Source organism: Vidua chalybeata, chromosome 5, assembly GCF_026979565.1.
Source record: "Vidua chalybeata isolate OUT-0048 chromosome 5, bVidCha1 merged haplotype, whole genome shotgun sequence".
NCBI lineage: Eukaryota > Metazoa > Chordata > Aves > Passeriformes > Viduidae > Vidua > Vidua chalybeata.
In genome coordinates, this window is record NC_071534.1 from 28010184 (window position 1) to 28025093 (window position 14910).

General features: G+C 41.3%; 1 protein-coding gene across 2 annotated transcripts; it reads left to right on the forward strand.

The window, feature by feature from the left end:
• The first annotated feature begins 8663 nt into the window (after window positions 1-8663).
• Window positions 8664-13235, forward strand: MRPS33 (mitochondrial ribosomal protein S33). 2 transcript variants are annotated; one of them, XM_053943764.1, is made up of 3 exons: window positions 8664-8741; window positions 11002-11257; window positions 12896-13235. In XM_053943764.1, the coding sequence occupies exons 2-3, from the start codon at window positions 11043-11045 to the stop codon at window positions 12999-13001; spliced, it is 321 nt and encodes a 106-aa protein (XP_053799739.1). In that variant the 5' UTR covers window positions 8664-8741; window positions 11002-11042; the 3' UTR covers window positions 13002-13235. The 2 variants fall into 2 exon arrangements, with proteins under 2 accessions (XP_053799739.1, XP_053799738.1); XM_053943763.1 differs by lacking the exon at window positions 8664-8741 and adding an exon at window positions 9041-9406.
• The last annotated feature ends 1675 nt before the right edge of the window (window positions 13236-14910 follow it).

Genomic DNA, 14910 nt, shown 5'->3' on the forward strand with positions numbered 1-14910 from the left:
TTCGTACCTGTCCTCATCTGCTAGGCTCACTACTCAGCCTCCAAACTGTCCACCAAACAGCCACCACCTCAGGACTGCAGAGTCCTGGTTCATCTGACATCTACAGTGAATGAAAACAGAATCAGGGCAGAAAGCAGGATGTGATAATGTATTTTACCTCATGACCACAAGACACAAGTGAATGACAGTCCATGGGCAATATTTATTTTGGTGTATTCTTAGAGTCTTCATTTACTGACCTGAGGTTGTGATGGACAGGGGAAGCACACAGGAGCTGAGGTCAGGAGCTGAATAGAGTGTATCATCAAAAGAATAGATTTGGTTTTGGAGAAAGCAAAATGAATTGCTGGGCCAAAGGCAGGAGGACAGGTAGGTGAGAAGTCCTATATCATATTTTTCAATAAAGCAGAGGGAATGGCTGACACTAAAGGGCCTCACACAGAGACCAGTAAAAGATTGTGCACAGATAAAAAGAACCCCAGTATAATGTTGCTTTTCCAAAGACAAAATAAAACAAAAGGCTGTTGGGTTTTCACTAAAATTGCTTCTCCCATTAAAACTTTTCATTATTTATCTGTCAACTGTCAAAACCACATCACTCTTGACAACCTAAGGCTGCACTGTGGACATGGCTATGTATGATAATCACTGCTCCTTGTGAGAACATCTCCAGGAATGCTTTCAAGCTCAGACAAAACAAGGATGAACTATTTTAAACAAAACTTTTCCCCACACTGCCCAGTGTGGACATCATGCTTGGAAAATGTCAGCCCAAGCAGTTAAAGTTTAGCAGAGCTATAACGTGCTGAAAACAAGGCCAGGTAGGCAAACTCAGCCTACCTGAGATAAAACATTATCCCTGAACCCCTGCACCACCTCCACACAGCCCAAGTGTCCGTGGGCGCTGTCCTAAACTGCAGCAGGACTACGGAGATACTGCTTCACCTCTGAAGGCATTGCCAACAGCTTTAGTGGTTTCAGCCAGGTGGTAGGATCTAAATGTAGATCATGCCATGTTTAACATGTTGAGTTCTAAAGTAAAACACTCAGAAAAGCCATTCAGGTATCTTGAGTCCTGGGTAGACACTCAAGTGCTTCCAATAACAGAGGAGAAACAAGAAGGTTTAAAGAACAAGAAAAGGCCTAAGCTGCACAGGTTTAAGCCTCTATTGAAAGAGAAATTTCTGCTGGGAGACAACTCAGCTAAAGCAAAAGGGCAATATTTAGCCCTCAAGGCTCTTTCAAATTCATCTCCCTACAACAGAAAACAGATCTTAGCCCCAGCTCTGACAAGCAGAGATTCAGCTCCAATTTGCCGCTCTCTGAGATCACAGCAGTCACTCTGTGTCCTGCTTACTGTCTTGCCAGCTTGGAAGTCAACATCTTCATAGTCTACAGCTTCTTCTCCTCTGAGCTGGACAGGCTTCCATATGAACAGACCTGTTTCCCTAAAAGCCTCACTATGAGGACTGCTGCTTCATTCAAGCCCATCTCTGCTTCCCCCTGTTTGCCTTTTGGATACATCAAGCCCAGCCTCCTACCCAAAATCCTGCTACAGGAAAAACCCATTGCCTGCTGCAGAGAGGAAGGTGACATTGCTCTGAATGCAGGAGTTGGACAGCAAAGTCACTTGCTGCCTAAAGCCAGCTACAAAAGGAAGATGACTCTCAACATCATCACCATTGGGCTCAGCTGAAAACAGGAGATATCACTTCATTAAAATTCATAGATCTTGTGACTCTTATAGAAATAGCAAGAAGAATCCAGGATGGCAGAGATGAGATATTAGGGCCAAAGAGTACTGACTGAGAGCAAAAGCTCAGACCTCTGTCTGCCAAAAATAAGGATATTTGGTAAGAAGTGGCTTTTATTCTTAAAGTTACATCTAACACATTGATCTTCAATATATTAAAGCCTGATTAATTATGTTTTTTCTGCACTGCATCAATATGTATTCATATAGGCAGCCTAATGTAAAGGTGCATCTGCAGTACTGTTAGGTTGCTTGACATGGTAAGTCACACTGTACAACCTTCCCTAAACTTCTGTCAGATTTCAGAATGCATTGTTCATTCCCAGAGAGATTTTTGGACATGGTTTCTACCAGCAGTGTTTTCTGACCTAATGCAGTGAAAGCCAGTGCCACAGCCTTTGTAGATGGATAACATGGTATTTCATAGTGAGTGTATCACATCTGTGATTGGCTCTCAACTATTAATTAAATTCATTGCTTCTTTTAGTCACAAAAGAAGAACAATGTTTAATTAAAAATCAGAATCCATAGATCATAAGAAGACATCACAGAAGCAACTGGAGAGAAAACCAGTAAGCAAAACAAAAACCAGCACCTGCTTGGAAAAGTTGTATTCTCTAAAAGCACTCCTTCATTTTGGAACAAGACTCAGAAGCAAGACTTCAGTCTTCATCTATTCTATTTGACTGTGAAGTCCCAGCAGAGTAGATTCATTTAAATAATTTTTTAAAAGGTGTATAAAAATATATTGTGTGCTGCTGTAAAAGCAGCTGACATCTAGGATGATAAACTCTCTATTTAGACACAAGCATACTGCCATCTTCAATAGTTTTGCTTTTACTTCTCTTCATTTATTATCACCTAGTATATTTGCATCAAAATAAAGTAGTCGGTTCTTCAGAGTTCATCTATTTGTGCAGTTTGTTTCCCTACCTCATGCTTCAGAACTGTGATATCACAATTACACCTTGTATTCTGAAGTTGTTCCAGGAAGAACTGCTGGGCCATGAAAGACAGGCATTTATACCCCTTTGCTGCAATGGCCTCCAGTAAGTACCCACCAAACAAGAAACCATGGGGAATACCAAGCTTCAGTCACCATACTCTGATTGTTCATGATAAAGAAACTGGCCTGCAAGAAGTTAGTTGTTTCCAGAGAAATAATGTTTCCAGGACTAAGAAACAAAATTTCCTAATGACAAAAGGAAAAAAAAAAAAAAAGGAAAAAAAAAAAAAAAAAAAAAAAAAAAACAAACACTGAAATTTACAACTCACAGAAATAAAATCCGAAGAAGGAATTTTTCTCAGGAAAAAGGGAACTAATGTCCAGAAAGCATGTGTAGGAGCATGGCTTACTCAGCCTGGGTACTGGCAAGGTCAGAGAGAAAGAACTGAACTAAAAAAGGCCTCTACAGAATGCTTCTTACAGGCTGAAGCAACTGAGGCTGAGAAGTGCATGTAGGATTGATTATGATTCTCTAGACAGGAAAATTCTAAACCAGCTCTGGTTACATAACTAACAGCAGCCTCATGTCACCTACCAGGACTGCAGCAAAGAACTCCAAACTAAAACCAAAACTATTATCTGTTTCCATAATTCTGCCTTCAAAAGGCTCTCTGGGGGAGAAAGGTTGATCAATGATGTTTAGGTCTACAAAGAGCACTACTGAAATGACTGGATACCTGGGAGTCCAGCCAGATCTTGGAAAAATCTGCTGGCTTAGAAATCAAGGCAGCCAGAGTGGCTATCCAGAGTGCTCCCAAAGACCTAACAATGTATCCTGTGATCAGCACTGATCAAGATATCCTAAGACAAGAAGGGACCTAAAGCAGGAAAATATTAAGATAAATCTGTATTGAAATGTACCATAGAGGTCAATAGAGGTCAACAAAATCAAAGTCTGCTGAAACTCAGGGCAACCACCAGCTCACAAACCCAAGAGGTCTAGATCCAAGACAGTATCTCGAAAAGAGTTCAGCTTGAAGAGACAGAAATGTGAACTCAAACAGACCCAACTAATCTCCTTGGATTTTATGTTTAAGAGATTGATTTATTCCTGAAAATTCTATTGCTGGAACATTTTTATTCACTCTGTTTTCACACTTGGTCAAACAGAATAAAAGACTAACAGTTTTGTGACCCCATTTGAAAGCCTTGGTGGATGTCCTTTCAGATGAGTGTTGCAAGGAATGATGGAAGAGAAACTACAAGAGCTTTTATCAGCAGTGATCCAGATGTCTCCATTATTTCTTCTCTTTTGCTGATTCTGTCATTTTAATATTTGTCTTTTTTTTTCCTCCCCTCTGCAATCCTCTGTTCCAGCCAAAAAAGATGTTTCTTCATTACTGCTGCCTTTAAAACTTTTATGTGCATGTTATTAGTAAAGTAACAACAACACTTCTGTAGTATGTTTTCCACAAGGGGAAGCTGAAACATTTTCTAAGAACCAATTAATCTTCACAACCCATTTCTGAAGCAGACATTATTTTTCCCAGTTTACAGAGGGATGAAATGGCAGATAGGTTAATTAACTTGCTCAAGGTCATCCAGTGAGTTAGCAATCAAGCTGCAAAAAAACCCCAAGATTCAACAATTCCCATTCCCAAACCCTTCACCTAACCACTAAGAAATATCCCTTCTCTTCAGGCTTAAGCACTTCATTGAAATCTATCACTGACCATTTATTATGATATATTGTTGAACTCCAAATTAGTCAGTCTAAATGACAAACACGGAAGTGTGTAGAGCTCCACAGCATCCTTTGCGTGTTCAGCCTTGTGCAGCGCCACTATGCTGGAAAGCTCATCTCCCATTAAAAATGGATGTGTTACAGCTCCCCTGCAGAACTGCCAATATCATTCCAGGCATCGCTCCGAGGGCGCTGCACAAGAGACACATGGCATTGGCTCACTTTCCCCAGGAGGAGGGAAGGCTGCCTCGACAGCCTGGTTGTTGGGGAAAGCAATAAACTCAAAATGCCAAGTGGCTTTGAAAAATAATTTCTGTTTTCCTCTTGTGCTGCATCTCCCTCCCAAGTGTTCCCAGTGTTAGATAGCCTGAGTGGCAGTACTTAATAGTGACATCTTTGTGGATTCCACTCCGGCATTAGTTTGATGAGTTACTTTAAAGTCAAAATATCCTTCAAATGCCCACCCAAATTCTGTCAGTCTCTTAACACTATACATTCTCTCCAGAGGGATTTGCAATTTAGATGTCTCTGTGTCTCAGCACGAATTGCTGTGCAACAAAATACAGTTGAAGTTTGCCAATTAATCATGAACACATAATGAATAACAAATGATTTTTAAACATGCATGTAGCCAACGCAGTTCTACCAAATGCTCAGAGGGTCTTTCTACTTATTCAGATGATTTTGTTCCCTTATGTCAGTATTTATAACAAGAAAATGTTAGAGATCATGTTACAGCACAATAGTTTTAAGCATAAGACTTAGGAGTGAAGTTGATCACTTTGTCATACAGGTACTGCTCAAATGCCTCATTTCCAAGATCAAAGGATACAAGTTCAGACTCTGTTTTCCTCTAAATGTCAATAAACAAGCACCAATGAGCAAACTGTCACCATGATCTTTTTTTCTTCTGGATATACCTTTGCCTTCTCAGGACAAACAATGGATCAAGTGTTGCATTTCGTCAAAATTTTGCCTTAAAGCTGTCATTCAGTTATAAATAAAATACATATACAGCCAGTCTCTGCTGCATCCTTCCATTCCCTTAGCATGCAAAGTCTCATTTGGACTCTGAAGACCTCGGGGTGGGGATGTTGAGTTTACACTCCCTGACAGAATATAGGGAGACACAGTGTCCCAGATGAGGTGAGCAGGACTTTTTAGGTCCATGGATTGCAAACCAGATCATTCTCTGTCTGTGCAAATTTGCAGATGTGTTGAGTTGTTTTGTTGACTGATGTGACCCTGATTTTCCATCCTGAGTGTCCGTACACTGCCTTACTGGCACGCTAACCCTGGCTGGGTGCTCTGCAAGCAATTCTCCTCATAACCACAGCAACAACAGTGCTACAGTGACATAAATAGGCCCTTGTAAGTGCACATTTTTACTTTGATTTAATAATAATAATGGTAATGGCTGACAGGAGAAACAGCTGAGGAAAAAGGCAGAAAAATTTAACTAATGCAGACCTTTTCATATTTGTGCTTCCACCACACCAAAAAGGCCATGCTGGAGCCTGCAAGTATAGGTAGCAACAACACTTTGAGGGGAAGAGGAAGATATTTTCCAGTGGTCTATATGCCAGTTTCAGAATGTGGGTAACATGGAAGTAAAATATCTTCATTGATGAGGAGGAATGAGATTGAACTGATGTAACTACTGAATCAGGCAGGATGATTTACCAAAATTGATGAAAATACTTTGTCCCAATCCTTTAACATAAATAAAGAAATTTGAAGATTGAGAAGGTAAGAGTGCATATGAAACCACCATCATTATTTTATAGATGCAGAGACAGTAATTTGTTCCAACTAACCCTTTTGAGGAGGGTTGGAATGAAGTGGGACTGGCTGCAGAGAATCAGGCTGTTTATTCCTCCAATGTACCAGAAATGTGCTCAGTTTGAAGCTGTGTTAGGTAAAAGCCTCATTACATTTTCCAAAAACTTCTTTTCTGTGAGAGATGTTAATCCAGTCTGCATGGAAGAAGTATTTTTGAACTCATAATGTTTAAACAACTTAATCACAGAACAAAAAGGGGGTGTTTGTTTAGGAGCCAGCAATCATAATTTGATTATAGCAAGGACAGTTGTTATAAGAAGGACAAAGGACAGTCCCAGTCAGGGAAATTGTCTCTCTTTCTTCCCCCCACCCCCCACTCCCTCTCTCACACACAGACTTCAGAGAGACCTTCTCCATCAAGATGTGAGAAATGACGAGAAAATTGCGATTCAAAAATAGAGATAGATATGTAAATGAGAATACTTATGATCTTACTCCATAAAGTCATGATTGCTTAATTAACAAAATGGCCAATTTTGGCTGAAGGACAACTTTGTCTCAGCAGCAGAGTGAAGGAAGCATACAGAAGTTAAAAGCATGGTATAGAACAACATAGAAAGGCAAAAACAGGAAAAAATGTTCTGTTAATACCAAAAATGAAGACTATAGGAAAAAGCACAAATGGTGTGACTACAGACAGTAAAATGAGGGGTGCAATAATGCTGATGTGTATGTCTAGAGATGGTAAAATAGCACAGAAGTGGCAGAAATGCTAAAAACATCTATTTCCTCCTTAGAAATATTAAGGAAGAAACACTTTTCTTATCTTGCAGAAAAAAAAAAAAAAAAGAAAAAAGAAGCACTTTTCCATCCATTAGTCAGTAATGAAAATGGTAGGCAAGACCTACTAGAGCAAACATTTTAAAATTAGGGTATCTACAGAACTTTTATATGACAGTGTTTGAATAACTGGCTAAAGAAAGTCCATTAATGTTAATTCTTAATAATCACAGACTCATACAAAGGCTTGGGTCAGAGAGGAACTTAAATATCATCTAGTTCCAACTGCTCCCTGCCATGGACTGGGACACCTTCCACTAGATCAGGAATAGAAAGGGAATTAGAGGATCATGCCAATATTCAAAAGGATAAGAAAGGAGAGTGGGTTGCACAGGCCATGAGGCTGCTCTGCCTGTGACAAGCATGGAAAAGGTGACAGAAAATTAATTAAGGAAGGATGACAGAATAACAATTTGTTCAATGCTTGGCAGAATCTGCTCTTCTAGAAAACAGAGCGAGCCAGACAAACCCAATTTGCTCCTTCGATGGCATTACACATTTGGCATATAAATGCAATCACATAATTGTCATTTACTCAGATGTTTGCACAGAGTCTGATTTAGCACCTCCTGGCACTGATTAAAAATTAGCATAAATCAAGCACTGGGAAAGCTCATCTCTAGTGGGATTGTCAGAGGCCAGAGGGGTGCCAGGGGAAGCGTAGCAGGGTCAGGTGCCCATCCTCACACCTCAGGGGCTCCCCTGGGAAGACACCCCACTCCAGGTTTGGGGCACGAAGGAGAGTGATCAGCTCACCACCTTCACCAGTAGCAAGAGACCAAGAGAACACTTGTGCTGAAAGACTGAGATTGCGCAGGTAAATTTGCCAAGGGAGATATATTTATGCAGCTGAATAACCTTCTTCAAAAACAAGCAGCAGGACGGAAGAAAAAGTTATGAGAGTAGGGACTGGCAAGGAGCACAGGAGATGTACACCCTGAATTTGGAGTAGAGAAACAATATCTCAAAGTGGTTTGGAAGCACAGTGAATGACAAACATTTGTGGTTACCAAACTCTCCCTTTCATCTCTTTTCAGTAAAACTAGATTTTGACATTTGTCCAAGTTTGCAGCCTGGTCAAGGCCATGAGTGACAACCCGGCTTTCAGCTCTTTATGTAAACTCACGCCTTCTCCCAAGAGTAAAACCAGCTTGGTTTTATTAACCTGCACGCACGTTCTTACGAAGCGAGGCTGCTGACTGGACGTGTCAGTGTGGACATCTCACACCACCCTTCCTTTCCTGGCAAAACCAAAGAATAAGGCTCTATGTGGACTTGTCATCAGCTTTTAATAAGATAACCGTTTTTTCTCATTTCATTATTAGATTTAAGCATATAACTTCACACCTGCTTACAGTAGTGAGGGAAACAAATTAAAGAAAGGGAGTCACAACGAAAACGTTTTGTTCTTGACGGAGGGGGGATGTGACCCTCTCGCGGTGTGATCCTTGTGGGTCACTTCCAGCTCAGGATATTCTGTGATTCCGTGGCTCCACGACCGGGGACAGCACCCGGCGATCCGCCACGGAGCGCAGCGAAGGAGTACGAACATCAAAGGGAGAAAGAGGAGGAGGAAGATCCCTCCCTTGCCCGCCCGTCCCGCCCCTCGTGTCACCCATGCGCGCCACCTCCCTTCCGGCAGCGCCGCCGCTCCTCCGGCCGCGGCTCAGCGCGGGGTGAGCGGGGCCGAGCGGGGGTGCTGGGCTCCGGGGTGCCAGGCTCGGGAGTGCCAGGCGGGGCCGTGTCCCCGGGAGCCGCAGCCCTCGGGCGCGTCCCGGCGCTCCCGGCCCGCAGGGAAGCGGGGCCGGCCCGGCCTGAGGCGGAGCCGCTCCCGCCGTGGGTTGGGCTCTGCGGCGGCCTGGTCTTATCCCGTGCTCCTGGGAAATCCAGAAGTAACGCGGGGGAAAGAGCGTTCTCTGCGTGTTCTGACTGAGAAGGGAGCGGTCCGAAACAAGCGGGTGGATCGGGAATAAAAAATAAGCCAGCCCAGGGCGGGAGCGCTTGGAGTTGGGTGGGAGCAGGGAGCCGGGAGCAGGTGAACGCTGAACGCTGGTTCTGGTTTAGGTGTGCTAACTCCTGGTAGGCCATGCTGAAGATGTCATTGCTGGAGGTGACAATACGAAAGTAGTCTTTCGTCTCACAGATGTAACATCTCACAGAATCACCCTAGAACAGGCTTTGGATAGCTCTGGGAGTCTGCAGCCTTTGCTTTGCTTCTCTCTCAAGCGTTCTTAGTCGGGCAGGGATTAATGGAAGTCCCCAGCCTCAGCTTGGGCTGTTAGAATTCCTTCAGCGAGTCAGAAGTGGAAATCAGGTTCCTCAGACCACAGGTTTACTAAAGGTATTTTCATTTTAAGGTTGCAGTAAGTAGAGATTAAGCAAGTTGTGTGTTTAAGTCTGGTGATAAAGAGACACTTTTGGAGTCCTGTGATGAAGAGTTTGGGGGACAGCTTGTTGCTTTGTCTCAAATGTAGGAATTAGAACTGGCTGTTCTGAAAGAGATGATTTAGTGAAACTTAGTGATTATTTCCCCCTGTAATAGATGCTCACATTGAAGTGCTGCCCTGCAATCATTTAAGAGCTTCTGTCTTCTCACACTAGGCCTACTGCCTTAGCTTGAGGTCTCTGATGCTTTGCCTTCCTTATTGTTACTTTCACCATTATTCTCTCTTCTCAAATTACTTATATTATTTCATGCTTGATTTTTTTTTTCTGCTTCCTTTAGAGTGCTTTGCTAACAGGAGTAAGTCAAAGCATGTCCTCCAATGAGCAGATATATGTGCGTGAGGTTTTGAATACTTCAAATTTGTGTTATTAAACAGGCTCTGTGTGATCGTACTGGAGTGGACTTAGCACTGTCCTGATGATTACTCTTATCCATGATCTTTAATTTGTTATGCTCATATTCTGGAATCAGCTGTGCAATATTTTTTAAAACTTATGAATTTAAAACTTTAACCTCAGTGTCATGCTCTTGAAGGAACCTGCTTAATTTGTCTGAAGACTTATCACTCATTCAAAAAGGCAAAGTACAGACAAGATACTGCTTCAAATATAGGATTATGGGATTCCTATTCTTGTTTACTACAACCCATTCTGCAAAGAGAGAGTAAAGAAGACTTAAAATGGGGAGGGCTAGAAAAGCTGAGAGAACACTCTTCTCATGCTACTTCAGCAGGGTGGATGTTGTCTGGTTTTGTCTTTGGGGCTTTTTGTTGCAGAGGTTTTTAGGTGAGAGATGACTAAAAGAGAATGGGAAGCTGCTGATTGATTTTCTTGGGAAAAAGAATCTGGCATAGGAAAACTACTATTTTCCTCTCAAAAAGAATTGGTATCATGAGAGACTGAAAAGACAACGGAGAAAAAGCTGATGGAGATGATCAAGGGGAGGGATTTGAGATGGGAAACATCTGTGTGATTCATATAGAGAAACATGATTTGTTTGTAGCTCATTGTTATAACAATGTTTTAAATAGGATGAGAAACTTTCCTGAGGAAAAACTTCCAGGTCATTTTCTTTGTATGTTCAAGTGGTGCCTTACCTTGTGCTTGTGTAGCAGTCGGTGGTACCACACGGGTGCAATTTTTGGCAGAACTCACACTGTAATTGTTCCTGTGGCTGGAGTTTAAGGGTTGTCTTGAGCAAGCTGAGTGGGTTCTGCTAATAAACCATGCTAGCCATGGTAAGTCATGGTGCAGTGGACTTCTATAGTTGGTATTGCTGTCTGTAGGCTGGGAATTGTCCCTGAATTCATGTAGGTGTTCTTTATATGCAGGATTACATGCTCAAGTATTAGATTGATTTTATGCAAGGAATGTGTGATGTCAAATGAGTGATCAGTGTATGATACATTCCTTTGTTTGCCCTAATTCTAGGATAGCTTGTTCTACTCTGAGTTGGGTGAAGAGATGTGGCTCTTCTGTTTGCTTTTGCAGGAAGGTCCATCTGTCTGTGTGTACCCACTGCTCCTGGGGAGATGTCCAATGTTTCCAGCTACGCCCTCCGCATGGCCCGGCTGAGTGCCCAGATATTCGGCGACGTGGTCAGGCCCACAGACTCCAAATCCATGAAGGTGGTGAAGCTGTTCAGCGAGCAGCCCCTGGCCAAGCGGGAGGAGGTGTACAACTGGTACCCCCCTCACAACACCTACTACGCCCTCATGAAGAAACTCCGCTACTTCGGGCTCTACAGGTGCTTCCTGTGCTTGGAGGGTGGGAGCAGGACTGGAGAGGGAGGGTGGGAGCAGGACTGGAGTCTTGTTGCAGTTATTTTCCTCAAGGGAAATGTTTAGTTCTGAATATGATGCATATGGAAATAGGCACTTGATTGTTGGCACAGAGGGCAAGGAGAGCAAAAAGTGACTGCTGTCTAATTTTTATCATAATTGGAACCTTTTGTAAGAAAGACTTGAGGTTTAGTTGTGAGCAGGCAGTTACCTAAGAAATAGTTCCTGCTTTTGCTTTGTGGGGAAGAGAAGAAAGCTTTCTGATAGACAAGAGATGGGTCTGTAGTTCTAAATATGGCAAATGAATGTGCTACAAAGAGGTGATGTTAACACCAGACTTACCATATATTTCTGTCATTCAACAGCCAATAAGTGAAATTTAGAAGAGACAAAGTCTCTGTTAGGCCAGAGGGCTTTTTTATTCTTCAAAATAAATTAAATTAAATTAAAATGTGATTTAAATAATCTTGTTAATTCCAGCTTCATCTAAACCAGTTGTCTAATTTCTAAATTAACTCCCACAGTCTGTATGAGGGAGAATTGTACTGCTGAAGAAAATCAGCAGGAGTCAAATGCAGTTCTTTCACTTCAATTAAGTAGCACTAAAAAAATCTTTAAAAGTGAGGCTGCAAACCCTGTATAGTCAAAACAGATTACTTGTCACTGGTATGACAATAGTAACCATCAAGGATTGCATCCAGGATGCTCTTGATTTAGGTAGGTGTGCCAACACTTTCTAGACTGGCTGTTTACACAGAAAGCCTCAATGTGATGCTAATGTTCTTTACTCTTCTCCTTCCCTTATTAAGTTCCTTCTCTAGCTGTATACAGAGTTGGTAGAAGAAAAAAAATGTGTAATGAAGAATTATAGACTAATGGGGCCAGTAATAAATCACAAGCTTTTTGTTTCTATTTAGAGAAGTTGTGTTTAAAAAAAACAATGAAGCAATCTTAGGCCATATAGGATGCAGTCATAACTACTGAAACTGACTTTGCACTAAAAAATACAGGGACAGATTAATAGAACTTATTAGAAAGTGATTGAGGATTAATTATCCCTGCCAGCCCCTTCATCCTCCTTCCTATTTTACTCTCTTATTAAGATTCTCCCAGTACTGATGCCGTCTTCATAACTCATTCCTGAAGTCACCTGAGAGCAGTGCCGTGTGCTGTAATTACTGCTCAGTATGGCCCTGTTTCCCTAGGAGCTAATGACCTGAACACAGGAGCACAATGTGCTCTGGCTGCGCTGCTGAGCTGGATAACAAGAGGGAAAATCTTATTCTTGTGTCCTGCTGATTTTTGCATTTTACTGCTCATTTAAACAAAGGGGATCAAAAAATGAAACTGAAATAATACATATATGCACACACCCTTTGTTGCTGAAAAGGACAGCCCTGTTAATTCTGAAAGTATCAGGGGAAATTATTCAGTGATACTACCAGCAATAACATGGAATACATTGCAATCAAGCTTCAGTATGGCTTCATGGATGAAAAATATTTGTTTTTTGTTTTTTTATCATTAGCATATAGTTCAAAGAACCATTGGTATCTCTGCATCGCAAGAAAAAGAATAAACTTTATTCCTTCTTCCCCACCTAGGGATGAGCATCAGGACTTCAAGGAGGAGATGAGGCGACTGAAAAAGCTCCGTGGAAAGGAAAAACCAAAGAAGGGGGAAGGAAAGAGAGCTCTCAAGAAGAAATAGTGCTGCTTGAACAGTGTAACTGACTGCTCTGGAAATGCTGGGGAATGGCTGGAGAAGGCTTGGCATGTGAGCTGTGTGTGGGGCACAAGACACACTCTGTGAAATTGTGGACTCCCCCTTAGGAATGCACTTGGGTCTTTGAAGTTTTACTGGTTTTGAATTTCTATACTTCAAATATACTGTATATTGCAGCACAGTAATAAAAAAAAGAAGTGCTCAGTGTTTTTCTTGAAACCACCTGTAGCTGTTTCAGTTTTTCTTGATCTGGAAATTGTTTGCTTTTCATTGTCTGTTTCACTTTCTTGATATCAACACTTTTGTATGTGGCCACAAAAAACCAAGGATTCCTGCTTCTGCAGCTACTTGTCAATCTTACCTGTTATAATTAGTTTCATTTCAGGTAGCTCTAGTGCTATTTTTTTCGTGTTTTTTTAAGTTTTTAAGTTTTTAAAGTTGCTGTTACACTCTGTTGTTCTGTGCTCTTCACTGGACAATACTTCCCAGACCACTGCCTGCCCACAGCACTCACTGTACCCTAAACTTTTAGATACTACAACAGAAGAGGCTGAAATATTAAGTAACTAAATCCATATAATAATGGAATTTTTATATGCAATAATTAAATTTTAATTTTTTTGCAGTAAACTTATTCTGATTGCCTGGAAGACATGTATGAAACACTGCCTAAGATGATGAACATTTTTATTCATTCAGTAGGGGTTTTATCACTAGACTCCTTTGGTTGTTAATATTAATCATTGGTGGATCTACATAAATTTGTAACAGCTCAACAACTCTACCTCACCAAGATTATTAATTGAAGAAGTGCTGATTGTGTTAAAATGTGTTTCTGGTGAGGTGCATAGTTCTTGTTCAGTGTCCTTACTTCATGTTACCTGCTTTTCTAAGCTCTAAGAGAAGCTGATTTTAGGAAATCTGCAGTGTTGTGGGAGAAGCACCTGAGTTCTTACCATAGTCAAACAAATGCTGTAGAAGTTAATATTTTATATGCACTGCTCTGTGTGGCAGTGGTAATCTTCTCTCTTATTGTAATTTAAAATCCTTTTAATAACTTAGAACATTTGCTCAACTGTAATGCGCTTAATACATTTTTGTGTTCCATGTGTTGTCTGTGGGTTGTGACCTGTCTGGTACTGAAGTACCTGGAGCCTGTGATGGGCCCTGCAAGAAGTTTGTGGTTCCTGGGACATGTGCATACAGCTGAGGGGAAGGGTCTGGTTCCCTTGAATTCACCTTTAGGAAGAAGGGCAGCATGGATTCACATACTGGGCAGGAAAGAGAATTATGCAAGTAGGAAGGTTGCTGCTGCCTGACACACTCTGGCTAGGAGTGTGAGGGGTGAAGTTGTTACATTGCTTGTTTTGGTGAAGAGAAAGACCCATTCTGAATCTCTTCAGCAGAGCTACTGCAGCAGCTCTGCACAGCTCTTGATGCCTTCTAAAATTAAATCTAAGATAAATAAACATATTTTCCCTGCTATTTAAGATGAAAAATCAGGACCATCTCTTCTGGTGCTGCGAAACACTTAAAGCTTTCACAGTAGTTCTGTAAAGGAAGTATGAATGGCCTTACACTTTGTGTTTGGGTGCACACTTGGTAATGAGTAACTTATAGCAATATACAAAATACTTGTACAACATGATGAAACTGATGGAAGTGCCTGTGAAGTAGGAGATGTGAAACAAATGGACTGAATCATTGATTTTCACTTTTTTGTGCAGCATTTACAAAAGCAAATGGATGGAGGGGAAAAAAAACAACCTCTTTCTGAAAAAGTATAAGTACAAGAGAAGTTGCCCTGCCTAGTTTTTCATTATTTTTCTTCTGTAATACTCATTTGCTAGAACTTGGTCTTTTCAAAAATGGTTGTTTCCCTTCCCCTAAGTCT

Coding starts and splice junctions, on each gene's coding strand:
- MRPS33 (XM_053943764.1), top strand. CDS start 11,043: ATGTCCAATGTTTCCAGCTACGCCCTCCGCATGGCCCGGCTGAGTGCC. Junction 11,258..12,895: donor CGCTACTTCGGGCTCTACAG/GTGCTTCCTGTG, acceptor TTCCCCACCTAG/GGATGAGCATCAGGACTTCA.